The sequence below is a fragment of the Chiroxiphia lanceolata genome, chromosome 22, assembly GCF_009829145.1.
Source record: "Chiroxiphia lanceolata isolate bChiLan1 chromosome 22, bChiLan1.pri, whole genome shotgun sequence".
Taxonomy (NCBI): Eukaryota; Metazoa; Chordata; class Aves; order Passeriformes; family Pipridae; genus Chiroxiphia; species Chiroxiphia lanceolata.
In genome coordinates this window covers 419,255-431,627 of record NC_045658.1, presented here as the reverse complement: position 1 = coordinate 431,627, position 12,373 = coordinate 419,255, and the positions used below count along the sequence as shown (strand labels likewise).

At 48.1% G+C, this 12,373-nt stretch overlaps 1 protein-coding gene across 1 annotated transcript in view; it reads left to right on the top strand.

The window, feature by feature from the left end:
- Nucleotides 1-5,446, top strand: part of PAX7 (paired box 7) — a 106,267-nt gene extending 100,821 nt beyond the window's left edge. Inside the window, exon 10 of the mRNA XM_032709217.1 lies at nucleotides 637-5,446. Coding sequence (XP_032565108.1) covers nucleotides 637-752 — 116 coding nt within the window. The 3' untranslated portion in view covers nucleotides 753-5,446. The remainder of the gene's footprint in view (nucleotides 1-636) is intronic.
- The last annotated feature ends 6,927 nt before the right edge of the window (nucleotides 5,447-12,373 follow it).

Genomic DNA, 12,373 nt, shown 5'->3' with positions numbered 1-12,373 from the left:
ACCAGGGGCAGCCGAGTGAGCTGGGATGTGCCATCGCCTCAGGAGCTGGGGCTGTTCCTCACCCGGGGGGGGACAGGGAAAACAGTTTCCCTTGGGAGGAGGGCAGGCCCAGAGCTCCCAGAGCTGAGTCAGCACCCAGAGGATGAGTCAGGTCCAAGCCCCGTCCAGGCTTGGTGTGCTTCCACTGAAATCTCTGGAATCATTTCCACACTGAGAGCAGGAGCTGCTTTGTCAACAGGGAGCTGAGCCTGGAAGGTTTATTCCAAGCCTTCTGCTCAGGCTCATCTTCAGGCAGCTCCCTTGGAAACAGCATTTTCCATGGCAGAGGTAGAATTTTAGCTCTTTTCAGTGGCTTCACAGAGAGATTTGGGGGCCCACAGCAGCACAGGGCACTGCACACCCCTCAGTGTGCTGAACCTCTGCAGGGTCTGTCCTGCACGTGTCTATGGCAGGACCATCCTCTGTGTGACCTTCTTCAGGAGAGCAGCAGGACCCTCGTGCCTGTGCCAACCACTGGGATGGGCCTCTCTTTGTGAGAGCCTGTTGGTTACACACTCTTCGGTGCTGAAAGTCACGGCCACTAAATGCTAATTTTGGGCTGTTTTCTCACCCTTCCTCTTCTCCCCTCCTCCTCAGCTGCTGTTGATTACCTGGCCAAGAACGTGAGTCTGTCGACGCAGCGCAGGATGAAGCTGGGAGAACATTCCGCCGTCCTGGGCCTCCTACCAGTAGAGACAGGCCAAGCTTATTGAAGAGTCCAACTGTGCCAACAACCTGCTCCAGCAACTTGGAACCACTGGAGAAAACACCACCAGCCTTCCAGGGATCTGCCTGTACCCAGACCCTACTCCTTCCCAATTCCCTTCCACCTCCACCAACTTGAGCTGCAAAGGAGACGGGAAAGAGCAGGAGGGCTCTCCAAGTATCCAGCTCCTCCAGAGCACTCCAGAGGCAGCTGTGGCCTCTGTGACCTGACTCCTCCTGTGGCCAGAGACAGCGAGTTGGGTACATTTATTAATCCCGAGTTCATGCCCTCCCTCTACTAAACTACCTGGCCATGGCATTTCGCCCACACTTAAGGACTTTCCATTCATCTAGGTAGTTGGCATAGTCAAAGCCAAATTGATTTTTTTTTTCTTTTTCTGTAAAAAAAAGAGAAATGTTTCATTTTGTTTCCTTTTCTTTCCATTGCTGTAAATTTGGTGAATGTATAGGAAGGAATAACCAAGCTGATCATTAAGGGTGATACAAATCAGGACCACAGAAGACCTATGGACCAAATATAAGAACTTGTTTAAAAACAAAAAGAACAAATCACAAAGACAAACAAACCCAGAAAAATATATATTAAAGTGACAGCAAATTTCCCCACCCCACTCTGCCCTCCGTTCTCACTGGTGGCCTCCCAAAGCAGGGCCAGGTTGCTGCTAAGCAGGGGCAGGATGGAAATCCGTCCAGCCTGGGACCTTTGGAAAATGTAAATGGCTGCATGAGGGCTGGAGATGATGGGCACAGGCACGAGCAACATTTACTTTTTCCTTTTATGGACCAATTTAGAGCTGACTGTCACTGAAAGGACGTGGGCACCGGGAGCAGCAGGAGATGGGACAGCACAGAGGAAGGGCAGTGGATGCACCCCAGAGCATAGGAGCTGGTGCTCATCTGGTTGAGAAGGGTGAGGGCTGTTGGTGGCCCTTCCTTCTCTCAGCAGGAGAGGAGTTGGCCCTGAGAGCAAAGACAAGAGAGGGCAGAGTCAGAGGTGTTTGTGAGCTCAGTGTGCAAAGCCAGGGTCTTCTGCAGGGCTCACCTGAAAGGAGACGGTGCTTGGTTTGGAGGTGCTTTGCCGCAGTCTCTCACTGAGGGATGGATGTGGCCTGGGGTAAAAGGGACCTGAAGAGCCTTTCTAGCAGCAGCTTGGAAGGAAAGGTGCTCTCAGATGCAAGATTGCACCTCTTTGTACTGCAGGAAAAGATTTACCTTCCCAAGACATTCCTTATCCTTTGTCTGCCAGGAGAAATGTTTGCCCCATCCCTCCTCCTGGCTCTTCCCACACCCATCTCATTCCGTGTACTCTTCTGTACAACTCAGTCTCTTGGTCCCTTCCCTCTGCTTTCCATTTTGGTGGTAGAGCCTCTCTCTTTCTCTCTCTTTCTCTCTATTTCTCTCTCTTTCTCTAAGCCAGACCTTGTTCTGGATTTGTCACCCCACTCTTCTCCAGCAGTGAAAAACAATACTCTCACTTTTGTGTCACCTCAGTGCACTGCTCAGATAAGCACAGTTTAAATAGTTTCCCTTTTGCATGTGGGGATGGGTGATCCTTGATGATTCTTAAGCAAATATGTAATATTATGGATTTTTTCCCCTCACCTTCCTGTGTTGAGAGGATTCACTTGAAGACATTTGATGTGGAGAGGACAAGGAAAGCTGCCCCAGGGATAAACACTGGGATGCACAGAATCTGTGCCACCAGGAGCTGGTGTGTGAAGTCCAGTGACAACAAGCAGTGTTTGTGTTATCCGTGGGCTGCTGGAGTTTATCATACACTTACTGTTTGATATTTCTGGGATAATGAATGTCTGCTTTTGGTCACTGGTGATAAAGAGAGACCACGAGGTGGGATGAGTCTGGCCTGGGTTGTTAAAGGAGACACTTCCCACTTGCTCTCTTTTCTGTTGCTGCTTCTTCCATTCTTCCCAAATAACCTGTTCGTGTTTTTGCAGCTGAAACAACATTTTTCTGGGGAACTATCCCCTGCCTTGCTCCAACATCATTTATCATGAACCACCAAGCCACTTCCCTTGAGCCATATGGAGAAGTACCTGTCCTGGCTGAAGCAGGGGTTGGTTTCTGATGTTGCCCAGCATCCTCTTGGAGCCACATATGGCTTCCATCAGCTTTGCTTTACGGCTCTGACAGAGCCAACTCTACATTTCCAAAAGCATTTTCATACACCAACTTGGCCTCTCACATGGATGTGTCTGTGCAGGAGCCCTGTGAGAGGTGACATCTGCATCCTGAGGCTGATTCCTGTCCTTTATGCTCCACAAATCCCAATTCAGCTTCTGCTTGTCCAGCTCTATCACACACCAAGCTTCTCTCTAGTTGTGAAAAACATTCCTTGGATCACAAAGCTTTTGAAGGACTTGCATTCTTCATTCCCTTTCTCAGGGCAATCTGTGGCACCTACAACTGCTTGAACAGGTGAGGCCAAAGGGACTGATTTCCTCCAGGTGACTGAGTAGCCAAAACTCCCTGGACTAGCTGTGTTACCTGAAGGACTCTCCCTGCTTCGGTCTAGTTTGAAATCTTGGAAAGCAACAAAAAACCCACTGGTTTATAGTGTTTACATGTTAGAGCTGATCCCTGTTGAATTCCAGTCCTGGCTTAAATGTCATTCCCAACAGTAACCTCCAGCCACACATGAAGTGGGGAATCAAGGGTGTCTCCATGATGGACACCAGTGAAGGGATCAGTGACTGAAGCACCTGCTTGAACTTGCTCCTGTGCCTCAGCTTCCTCCTGCCAACTCCTTGCCTTTAGCCAACTGCTAAAACAACAGAGCCCACCATTTTCTTACATTGAACAGTATTTAAGAGGCCAAATGCTGATGATTCCCTCCCTGGGACCACCCTCAAACCTCCATCTTCATTGCCACTGGAACATGGGGTTTGTAGCTGGTGATCTCTTGCCCTGTTACTGCCCCAGCCAGTTGTGATCCCTCGTCCCTTATACTGAAATTCCTGACCCAATGCATTCCTTGCTGCCTTCTGAACCAGAAGGAAAGTTCCAGTTTGTCATGAGAATTGCTTGTCCTGCTCTTATCTCCTCTGTTCCCTCCTCTGACCCACCCTGCTGTGCACACACATCTCCAGGGATCCCTCGCCTGTGGACAGTCGGTCCTTGCCGCATGCGCTCGTCGAGGAGGACTCGACCTGAGCTCAGCACCCAGTGCAGGACCCAGAAATCAAAACCATTAAAAAGAGGGAGCACTGCAGAAACCTCTTTGCCAGTTACCTTCGCCAGAAAGTCCATGGCCACCTGGGCACTGCTGTAAATAGGATTCTTAGAGGACTATGAAAACGCCCCATGCTTAGCACAAATAGCTCTTCTCTGACCTTTCCCTTGTGGTCGCACTTTGTACATTAGTTGGAAATTTGGTCATGTGCTGTATGTTTATAGAAAGTTGACTTTTTTTTATACTAAAAAACACAGTGAGTGCCGTGCTAGTTTAAAAAAAAAAAGAAAAAAAAAAGAAAAAAAAAAGGAAAACCCCCCAAAAAAAAGTAAAAAAAGGGGAAGGGCGATGAACTGTAGAAATTTGCCTATTGTGTGTTTTCGAAGTACATTCCAGAATCTTTGGGGTGGGATGGGTTTGATTTTGGGATTTATTTTTGTTTGTTTGTTTCTTTGTTTTAAGGTACGTTCATGTATGAAAGTCAAAGTATTTTTTTTGTTTTGTTTTGTTTTGTTTTTTGGATTGCCAAACTCAGTTCTGCTGAAAAGAGACAAACTCAGGGGTGGGGTGGGACGGGAGGGGGGGACAGAACAGAGGGAGGTACCTTGAAGGTGAAACAAAACTGAGCATGGAAGAGTAGCAGTGGTAGTGCTGGACAGCAGGCATTCACTGGAGAGTTGGACTCGTGACCCCTAGAGGTCCCTTCCAAACCAGAATATTCTGTGATTCTGAAACTATGTCAAACCAGACCCGAAATCAGACCCTGAAGAACACGTGGACATGGCCGGTTGACACCGACCAAGTAGGGACTGAGCAGATACTCAACTCCTGGTGGCTCTGAGGGAGCCCAAACATCGTTCTGCACCTCCTCCAAACAGTTCACTGAGCAAAGGGACACACTCAGAGACGTTGTGTCAGCTCCACAGCTCTTCCCTGCCTGCAGACGAGCTCTGAAGGGACATGCTCCAGGGACATTCTCTCAGCTCCACAGCTCTTCCCTGCCTGCAGATGAGCCCTGCCATCCCTGGGGAAAGGAACACCGCCAAGTGGGTTTCTCTGACCTCCCCACAGCCCTGCCTTCACCTCTCCCCACAGCGTGGATGTTGCCTCACTGTGTCCAGCAGCTCAGCAGATTGGCTCCTGTCGCTCTGAGACTTTTTGTATATTTAATGCTTCTAACCCATCATCCCTTAACACCTCCATGTACCCACCTGGGGAATATCTACATAGCACTCTAGGGCATTCCTTATTCCTAGTAACTGCGGAGATGTCGCTTCTGTGTTTGCCTCATAGCCATTTGCTGGTGTGTGAGTGTGGGTGTGTGGGTGCCTGCGGGCGTGCGTGTGTATATATATAATCGCACCATAATTTATTCAGCTATATGGAGTAGAATAGTAGAAAGAGAAAACTGGTTTTGCTTTAACTACCTGCTGCCTGTAGGTGTCTTTCTGTAACTCAGGCATAACTGTTATACATTAAAAAAAAAAAAAAAAAAGGAAAAAAAGGAAAAAAAATGATTAAAAGTGCCTTTGGGTGGCTTGTTTGCTTAACGCGCTCCGCGGTGTGCCAAGAGCAAGGGGGGAAAGTGGGGAAGCAGAAATATCTGACACACACAGGCAAAGTGCAGATGTTTTTGCTCAAAGAAGCAAAATCACAGGGCTTCGTTCGTTAATGAGAAGGTGGAAAAGCTACGTAAATAAATAAAACATTTAATTTCACTGTGACTTTGCACAAGGGAAGGACAATTACCTGGCCTGTTCTCAACACAACCAGTTCTTTATGCATTCATTTGGAGCCAGCCCCAGCCCGGGCAGGGGAAGGCCAGGGAGGGACCAGTCTGCTCCACAGGCACCTGGCTCTCGTTAATGCCAAAGCCCAGCATCAACAAGCGGAAAAATATTTAGAAACTATGGGGGGATACGTGGCTGGGGGCTTTGCACTGAGTAAGAAAGTGGTTTGCCTCTAAACAAAGCCCTGAATTCAAAAACTGGTCCCATCTGAAGACGTTTTGGCTCTCTGTAAAAGAAGTTGATCTTCATCCAAGTCGTGGTGGAGGGATATCCGCATGCAGAAACGAGCCTAATTAGCCCCTGGGTTTGAGTTCTGCTTGTTTCCAACAGAGGGGTCAGTCCATGGGACTGACTGGCTGCCCAAAGCCAGGTGAGATCACCCTTAGATAGGATGTGCCAACTGCTTATGTTTGTCTTTTGGCAGCAAAAGAGGCAGAAATCTGCCAGCCTGGAGTTTCCCACAGGCCGGAGAAGGCTCAGTGAAGGAACAAGGGCTTTAGGATTGCAAACTCTGCTTGCACTCTTGTGCACCTCTTGATTGTGGCTACCTTATCAACCAGCCCCTTATCAATCACCCACCGAGATCCTTTCTTAATCCCCCACCTGCTCCCAATGCCTGGATAATCCACATTTCTGAGGGAAACGAGCACCCACAAGCCAAGGATTGGCCACAGGGGGGTCTGCAACAGAAGCAGAGGACTGGGGGGTGCCTGGCATGGAGCTCTGGGCACAAAGGTGTGACTGGGGGGTGCCTGGGCATGGAGCGCTGGGCACCAAGGGGCTTTGGTGGTTCTGAGAGGCTCAGTGAGGATCCCTGGAAAATATGACAGGTCTCCAAATGTCCCAAGCTGGGACATTGTTCTTACATGATGCCAATGGCACTGTGCTGCTCAAAAAAACATTATTGTGATAATTACGGACCAGAGAGGCTCATCTTTGTGTAGGAAACATAACCAACTTCAGCCATCGAAGTGGGAGAGTCAGCCCCAGATTCCTGCCTATATCCTATGGGAATTGTATTTGCCATCTGCAAATTCTACCCACCCTGAGGCCCGCCTTCCCACCTCAGACCTGCGCTCGTGAGCAGCACCTCATTTTCACACCAAACGTTTGCACGTGGAGGGGTTTGCAGAGGAAGGAATCATCTTCCGGGAGCTCTAAACCAGGGCAGAGATTATTTCTAGCTTCATCCCTGGTTTTAGATCCGCACTGGCCCGCTCTGACAGGGCACAGCTTTGCGCTCCCTCTCCAGCCCTGCCCGCGGTGCCTTCGCTCCGGCAGCGCTCACGTCCAGGCTCCGCCGCCGCGGCTGCGAGCGCTCCAACACTGCCCTCCGCTGTTCCCCGAGCTCCGCGGCCTCGCTCCAGCCGCTCCAGCCTTGGCTGAGGAGCGCAGGGTGTTTCCCAGGCCCTGCCAGAGTCGGTCCGGTGCCCTCTGAGGGACGCGAAGGGCGCGAGGGAGCAGCGCGGGCTGATGAGCCGGTGAGAAATCACCTTCGCGTCCGGGTGGCACCGGCCGGGGATTGATAAATCCCGTCCGAGGCCGGGTGGCACCAGCTGGTGATTGATAAATCCCGTTCGCGGCCGGGTGGCACCGGCTGCTGGCCCTGCCCCGGGCACTGACCCGCCTGCCAGGGCCGGGCGCTGTCCCCGCCGGGGCTCTGCCGCTCCCGCGCCGCTGGATTTGACCCGAGGGCCATGAGAGGGGTTGTTCCTCTGCCTGGGAGGGGCTAATTCTGCTCCTTTCCTGCTCTGCTTCTTAGTTATTTATTTGTTAATTATTTGGGTTTCTCATCTGTTCCCCATGGCTTCCACCCCTGGCACCCCATGTTTATGGAGTCACAGAGTATTTGGGGTTGGAAGGGACCCACAAGGACCACCGAGTCCAGCTCTGAAGTGAACGGCCTGTACAGGGATCAAACCCCCAACCTGGGCATTATCAGCCCCGTGCTCTGACCAACCGAGCTGATCTCGGATTTCCTGCAGCCTCCTCTTACCTCCCACTGCATATTCCCCTGGAGCTACACGTTTTTCTGCTGGAGACAGTGACTGTGAGCAAGCAGAGACACAGAGCACATAGATATATATCTAAATATCCACGTATTTACATCAACACTCTATAGTTTTGTAGGACAGAAGCACTTGGCAGGATAACCAGCACTTTCCTTTTAAACTTCCTAACCAAACATTTGAATGTATTTCCATTATTTTCCTGGACACTCTCAAAATTACGGTTGGACTTGGTGTTCTTGATGGGTCTCTTCTAACTCAGTATGTTCTAGAATTTTATTCTCAGAGGAAATATGATGAATAGATAAAACTCTTTTCAATATTGGGGTGTTTCCACTTTATTCTTTTTATCATTTTAAAGGTGTACAAGAAAAGAAAAGAACAACCTGGAGGGGAAGCAAAATATTTTTGCCTTTCTAAGCTGAGATATTCTTTAGCTAAAACTAAAGAGACTGAAAATTTTCTCCCTTTTTATTAAAAACTGAATAATTAAATGATTTTGAAAAGGTTCTTATTCTAAAAAGAAAATGTTTTAGTAAAAATTTGTTTAAACCAGATTTCATCTTTCCTCTTTTCCATCGCGTTTTCCAGAATCATTTCAAAAGCTGTTTCACAGATGAAAGTTGAGTGACTTCACCAGCATCATGTTGGTTTAAGCGTCTGAACCTCGTTCAGGTCTCAGTTGATCCATCCCCACATCTCAACTGGGATGTGAAAAAGATTCAGGGAAAGGGATGACAGAAAGCCTGCCCCTACCAGGTGTGGGTGCTCTGAGAGGGTTTAGGATACTGATTTCTATTGATGCTGAAAACATGTTCCAAAGGATGAACCAGGACCATAAAAGTGATGCTAAATTTAGGAAATTCCCATGGGAAGATGTGCCCAAGCATCCCTCTCTCTATCCAAACATGAGCTCCTGCTGTTTAAAGCAACACACCAAGAGATTGAAAACCTGCTCCTGATTTTGTCCTCAGCTCTGATTGGCATCAGTGGCTTGATTTTTTGGGAAGTGCAGGCACTCACCCTGTGTACTTCAGGTCCTAATTACAGCAGGAAAAGATATCTTTCCCTCTGACTAAAACGCTGCTGTAAGTTCCCAGTGGGATGAATTCCAGTGTTGTTGTGTTGGACAGAAGGGGGGGGTGGTGAGTGCATCGACACCTCCTTTTGGGAGCACAATTCCTCAGCTCCTCCATATCTCTGTGTTATTCCTGCTGCTTCCCAGCTCCATCCCTTTTCACAAGCAGTGCCTTCTGCCCTCCAACATCCCCTTGGACGCAGAGCCCACCTTGTGTTTCATCTTCACAAGATTTAGGAGGTGCAAATACCTATTTTATGTATTTGCCTAGAATTTACTTAGGTATTTACTTACCTAAGATAGGCATTTACATATCTATTTGCCTAAAACAGGTATTTATTTGCCTAAAATTTATTTAGATATTTATTTACCTAAAATAGGTATTTATTTACCTAAAGCAAGTATTTACACCTCCCCGGTCTCTCTGATGGACTGGGAAGATCAGAATGAAGCTGCAAAAGGCCTGTTGGCAGCAATTCCACCACCCACACGAGCACAGAGAACGTGCCCAACACCTGCACAAACCAGTGTTTTTGCACAGCATTTTTGCACCTGCTTTGCAAGCCCTGAATCCTCAGGCACGGATTTTTCCCAGCTCAGGGGTCAGTCCCATCTCCTGACCCATGTTTAGGTCCCTTGTTGCTCATCCCAGCGGTTCCAGCTCCCTCAGCCAGCGACAGTGGCAGCAAATTTGGCTGAGCAGCCTTGAGCTTTGCAGCATTTCATGAGCAATTTCTTTTCAGAATCGGTGGAGAGAAGTTTATTATAATGGGCTGTGGCCCTGCATAAAATCAGGGTGTTCTGAGCGGGGAGAGGTGTATGAAAGGAAATTAAATGACTGAGAAAGGATTTCCTTGGGAAGCCCATTTCTTTTTTAAGGATTAATATAATTAATATCCTGTCCCGGGCAGGCCGCGTTCTCACCCGGTGCAAACCAGCCCAGAATTTTAACTGGGTTTGCTGATTTACAGGAGCCAGGAGCTCATCCTGCATTCCTGCAAAATTCCTGTCAGTCCTACCTCAGTGCTGTGCATCCTTCTGTCAGCATTTCCAACATTCCCACTTCAATCTGACTTTTTTGGGGATAGTTTTCCCAGAAAACCGGGTGCTGGGAGATGGGATGTTCTCTGCTCTTTGGCTGAAGGAGGAGTGGAAGGTGAGGAGGATGAGATGCAGGCAAATCCATATCCACCTTCCCAGGAAAAACAGGCTTGGGGACAGGGATTTCTCCTCAGGGAGGGCTCTGTGGGTGTGGCAGAGCCAGTTTAGGGTGTCTGTGATTCCCTCAACCTAAAGACCTCTTGCTAAACAGCAAAGGAGCTGGAATGTGCAGTGAGCAGGGCAGAAATCAGGATATTGAGAGATCTGTCCTTTTTCGGGTGCTAGAGGGATCCTGGACACTACAATTAACTTCTCAGCCTCTATTTCCCTCCCAGCAGATCCTGGGCAGGCCTAAATCACACTGGGGATCAACACAGCTACCAGGAGAGACAGAGGTGTAGGATGGGACATCTCTTGATATAAAATATTACGGTTTCTTAAATCCAGGGGCCAGAAGCAAAGTGACCTTCTATCTCCTTCCTCCCTCTTTACCACACTCCCAAATCTCCAAAACACCAGAAAGTGACTTAAATCTCTCTTTTAATATCAGTGTAAGTCTTTCTCTGCCCTCACCATCCTTTGGGAATGTGATTTTATTTCCAGGAGCTGCCACACAAACCCTCTCCCCTCATTTTACACTTTCCTTTCCCTTCTCCTTTCCCTCCTCTGATCCCTTTTCCCCAGCAATCCACAACCTGGAGGTGGCTCACTCTGAAATAAAGAAAGAATTAGGAATCCTGGGTGCTTTCTGCACATCCCTCACCCTATTCCACACAGAATTGTCTTTTGTACATACCCAGGCTAATTATTATTAATGGGAGATGTGGGTTTATTTCAACTAGGAAAAAAAAAAGACCAAGGGGGAAGGGGAGGGAGGATGGAAATGGAAGGGAAGAGGGGAAAAAAAGAAAAAAAGAGAGAGAAGAAACCCAGAAGAAACTGTTCACATTTCCCGAGACATCGACAAAGCTTTTATGAATATAACTGGATTTGTAACAAGCATTGCAGCTGCATATAAGGCATTCAGACATGGAGACAATTTTACTAGATAATAGACTATCACGCAGGATACAATTTAAATTAAAAAATGCAATTTTCACCTTGAAATGAACAAATGATTACAATTTCTATACAAATTAAGGCATTCAGGCTCTCTTTCAGTAGTGGCATCAGTCCATGAAATATGACATAATTACCATGAAATACATTTTCAAATATTTTGATTTTTGTCCGCTGCTTTTAAAAAACATAGCCCGGGCTTCTGTGTGTGTGTGTGTGTGTGTGTGTGTGTGTGTGTGTGCGCGCGCGCGTGTGTGTGCGCGTGTGTGTGTGTGTGTGTGTGCGTGCGTGGGGGGAGAGCAGCTCCTATTATCCCACCTTCTGGGGAAAAACACATTTAAAAAGAAAAGAAAAACTACCCAAAGATTAAGCTTCCCCCCCCCCCTTGCTCCCCCTCCTCTTGACTTGCGAGATAAAATTGAAAAAAAAATCAGACAGAAAGAAAAGGAACGCAAGCGAAAGGCTCTAAAGCCTCCAGATTTATCTAAATTACTACGCTTATCTGCAAAAATCACATCTGCTGGTTATCTCCCAGCTCTGCAGATCTCCCAGGCCCCCTCCCCTTTCTGCCTTAAAATGCTGGGTTTTATTCCTCCCTTTTATTTTTTAATTATTTTTCCATTATGTTCTCTTTTTATAGCTGGAGATACAAGGGGAATCAGAGGAATTGTGACCCACGTCTCATGGAGGGGGAGGGAGAATAATGGGAATAACAATGGGAAAGTTTGCAGGAGTGGGTGGAATTTGGGGGGGAACAGGAGGGTGGGTCCCTTCCCCCCCCCCCCCACTATTCCAGAAAACCCCCTGTGGGCACCAGACCAGGAGATGGACACATGACTTGGAAATTATAGGAGGACTATTTGGGGTAAAATATCCTATGTGAGAACCCTCTGTGGAGATTTCCCCAATCCATCCTGATTTGTTGAGATCCTGTGGGATTGCAGCCTCCCAGGATGGACGTGGGTGGGTGCCAAGGAGGAACTGGTCTATCCTTTTGTCCTCCTGCCGAACCCACCCTCCTATTTAGGGGGTCTTTAAATCAAAGGTGGTTTGGGAGAACAAACTGTGCCTAAAAATGAGTGATGCTGTGCTTTGGCAGATCTGTATCAGACTTGCCTTGTTTGAATTCTTCCTCAAAATGGCTCAGGGGAATATTTTCCTGTGGTTAAATTGTTTCCTGGAATGCAGCTCAGTATCTTTAGGTGGTAAATGTGGGAGGGGAAGCAGAGCCCTTAGGAAGTGCCTTTGGAGTCTCCTGATAGGAATCCCTGTGCTGTTCACCTGGAAGGTGTCAGGTCAAGTCCAAAGGTTTGGCACTGGTGTTCCTCAGCTGAGGAGTAAAACGTCCATCCTATGCTGGAGGAACCACCACCAGGTTTGT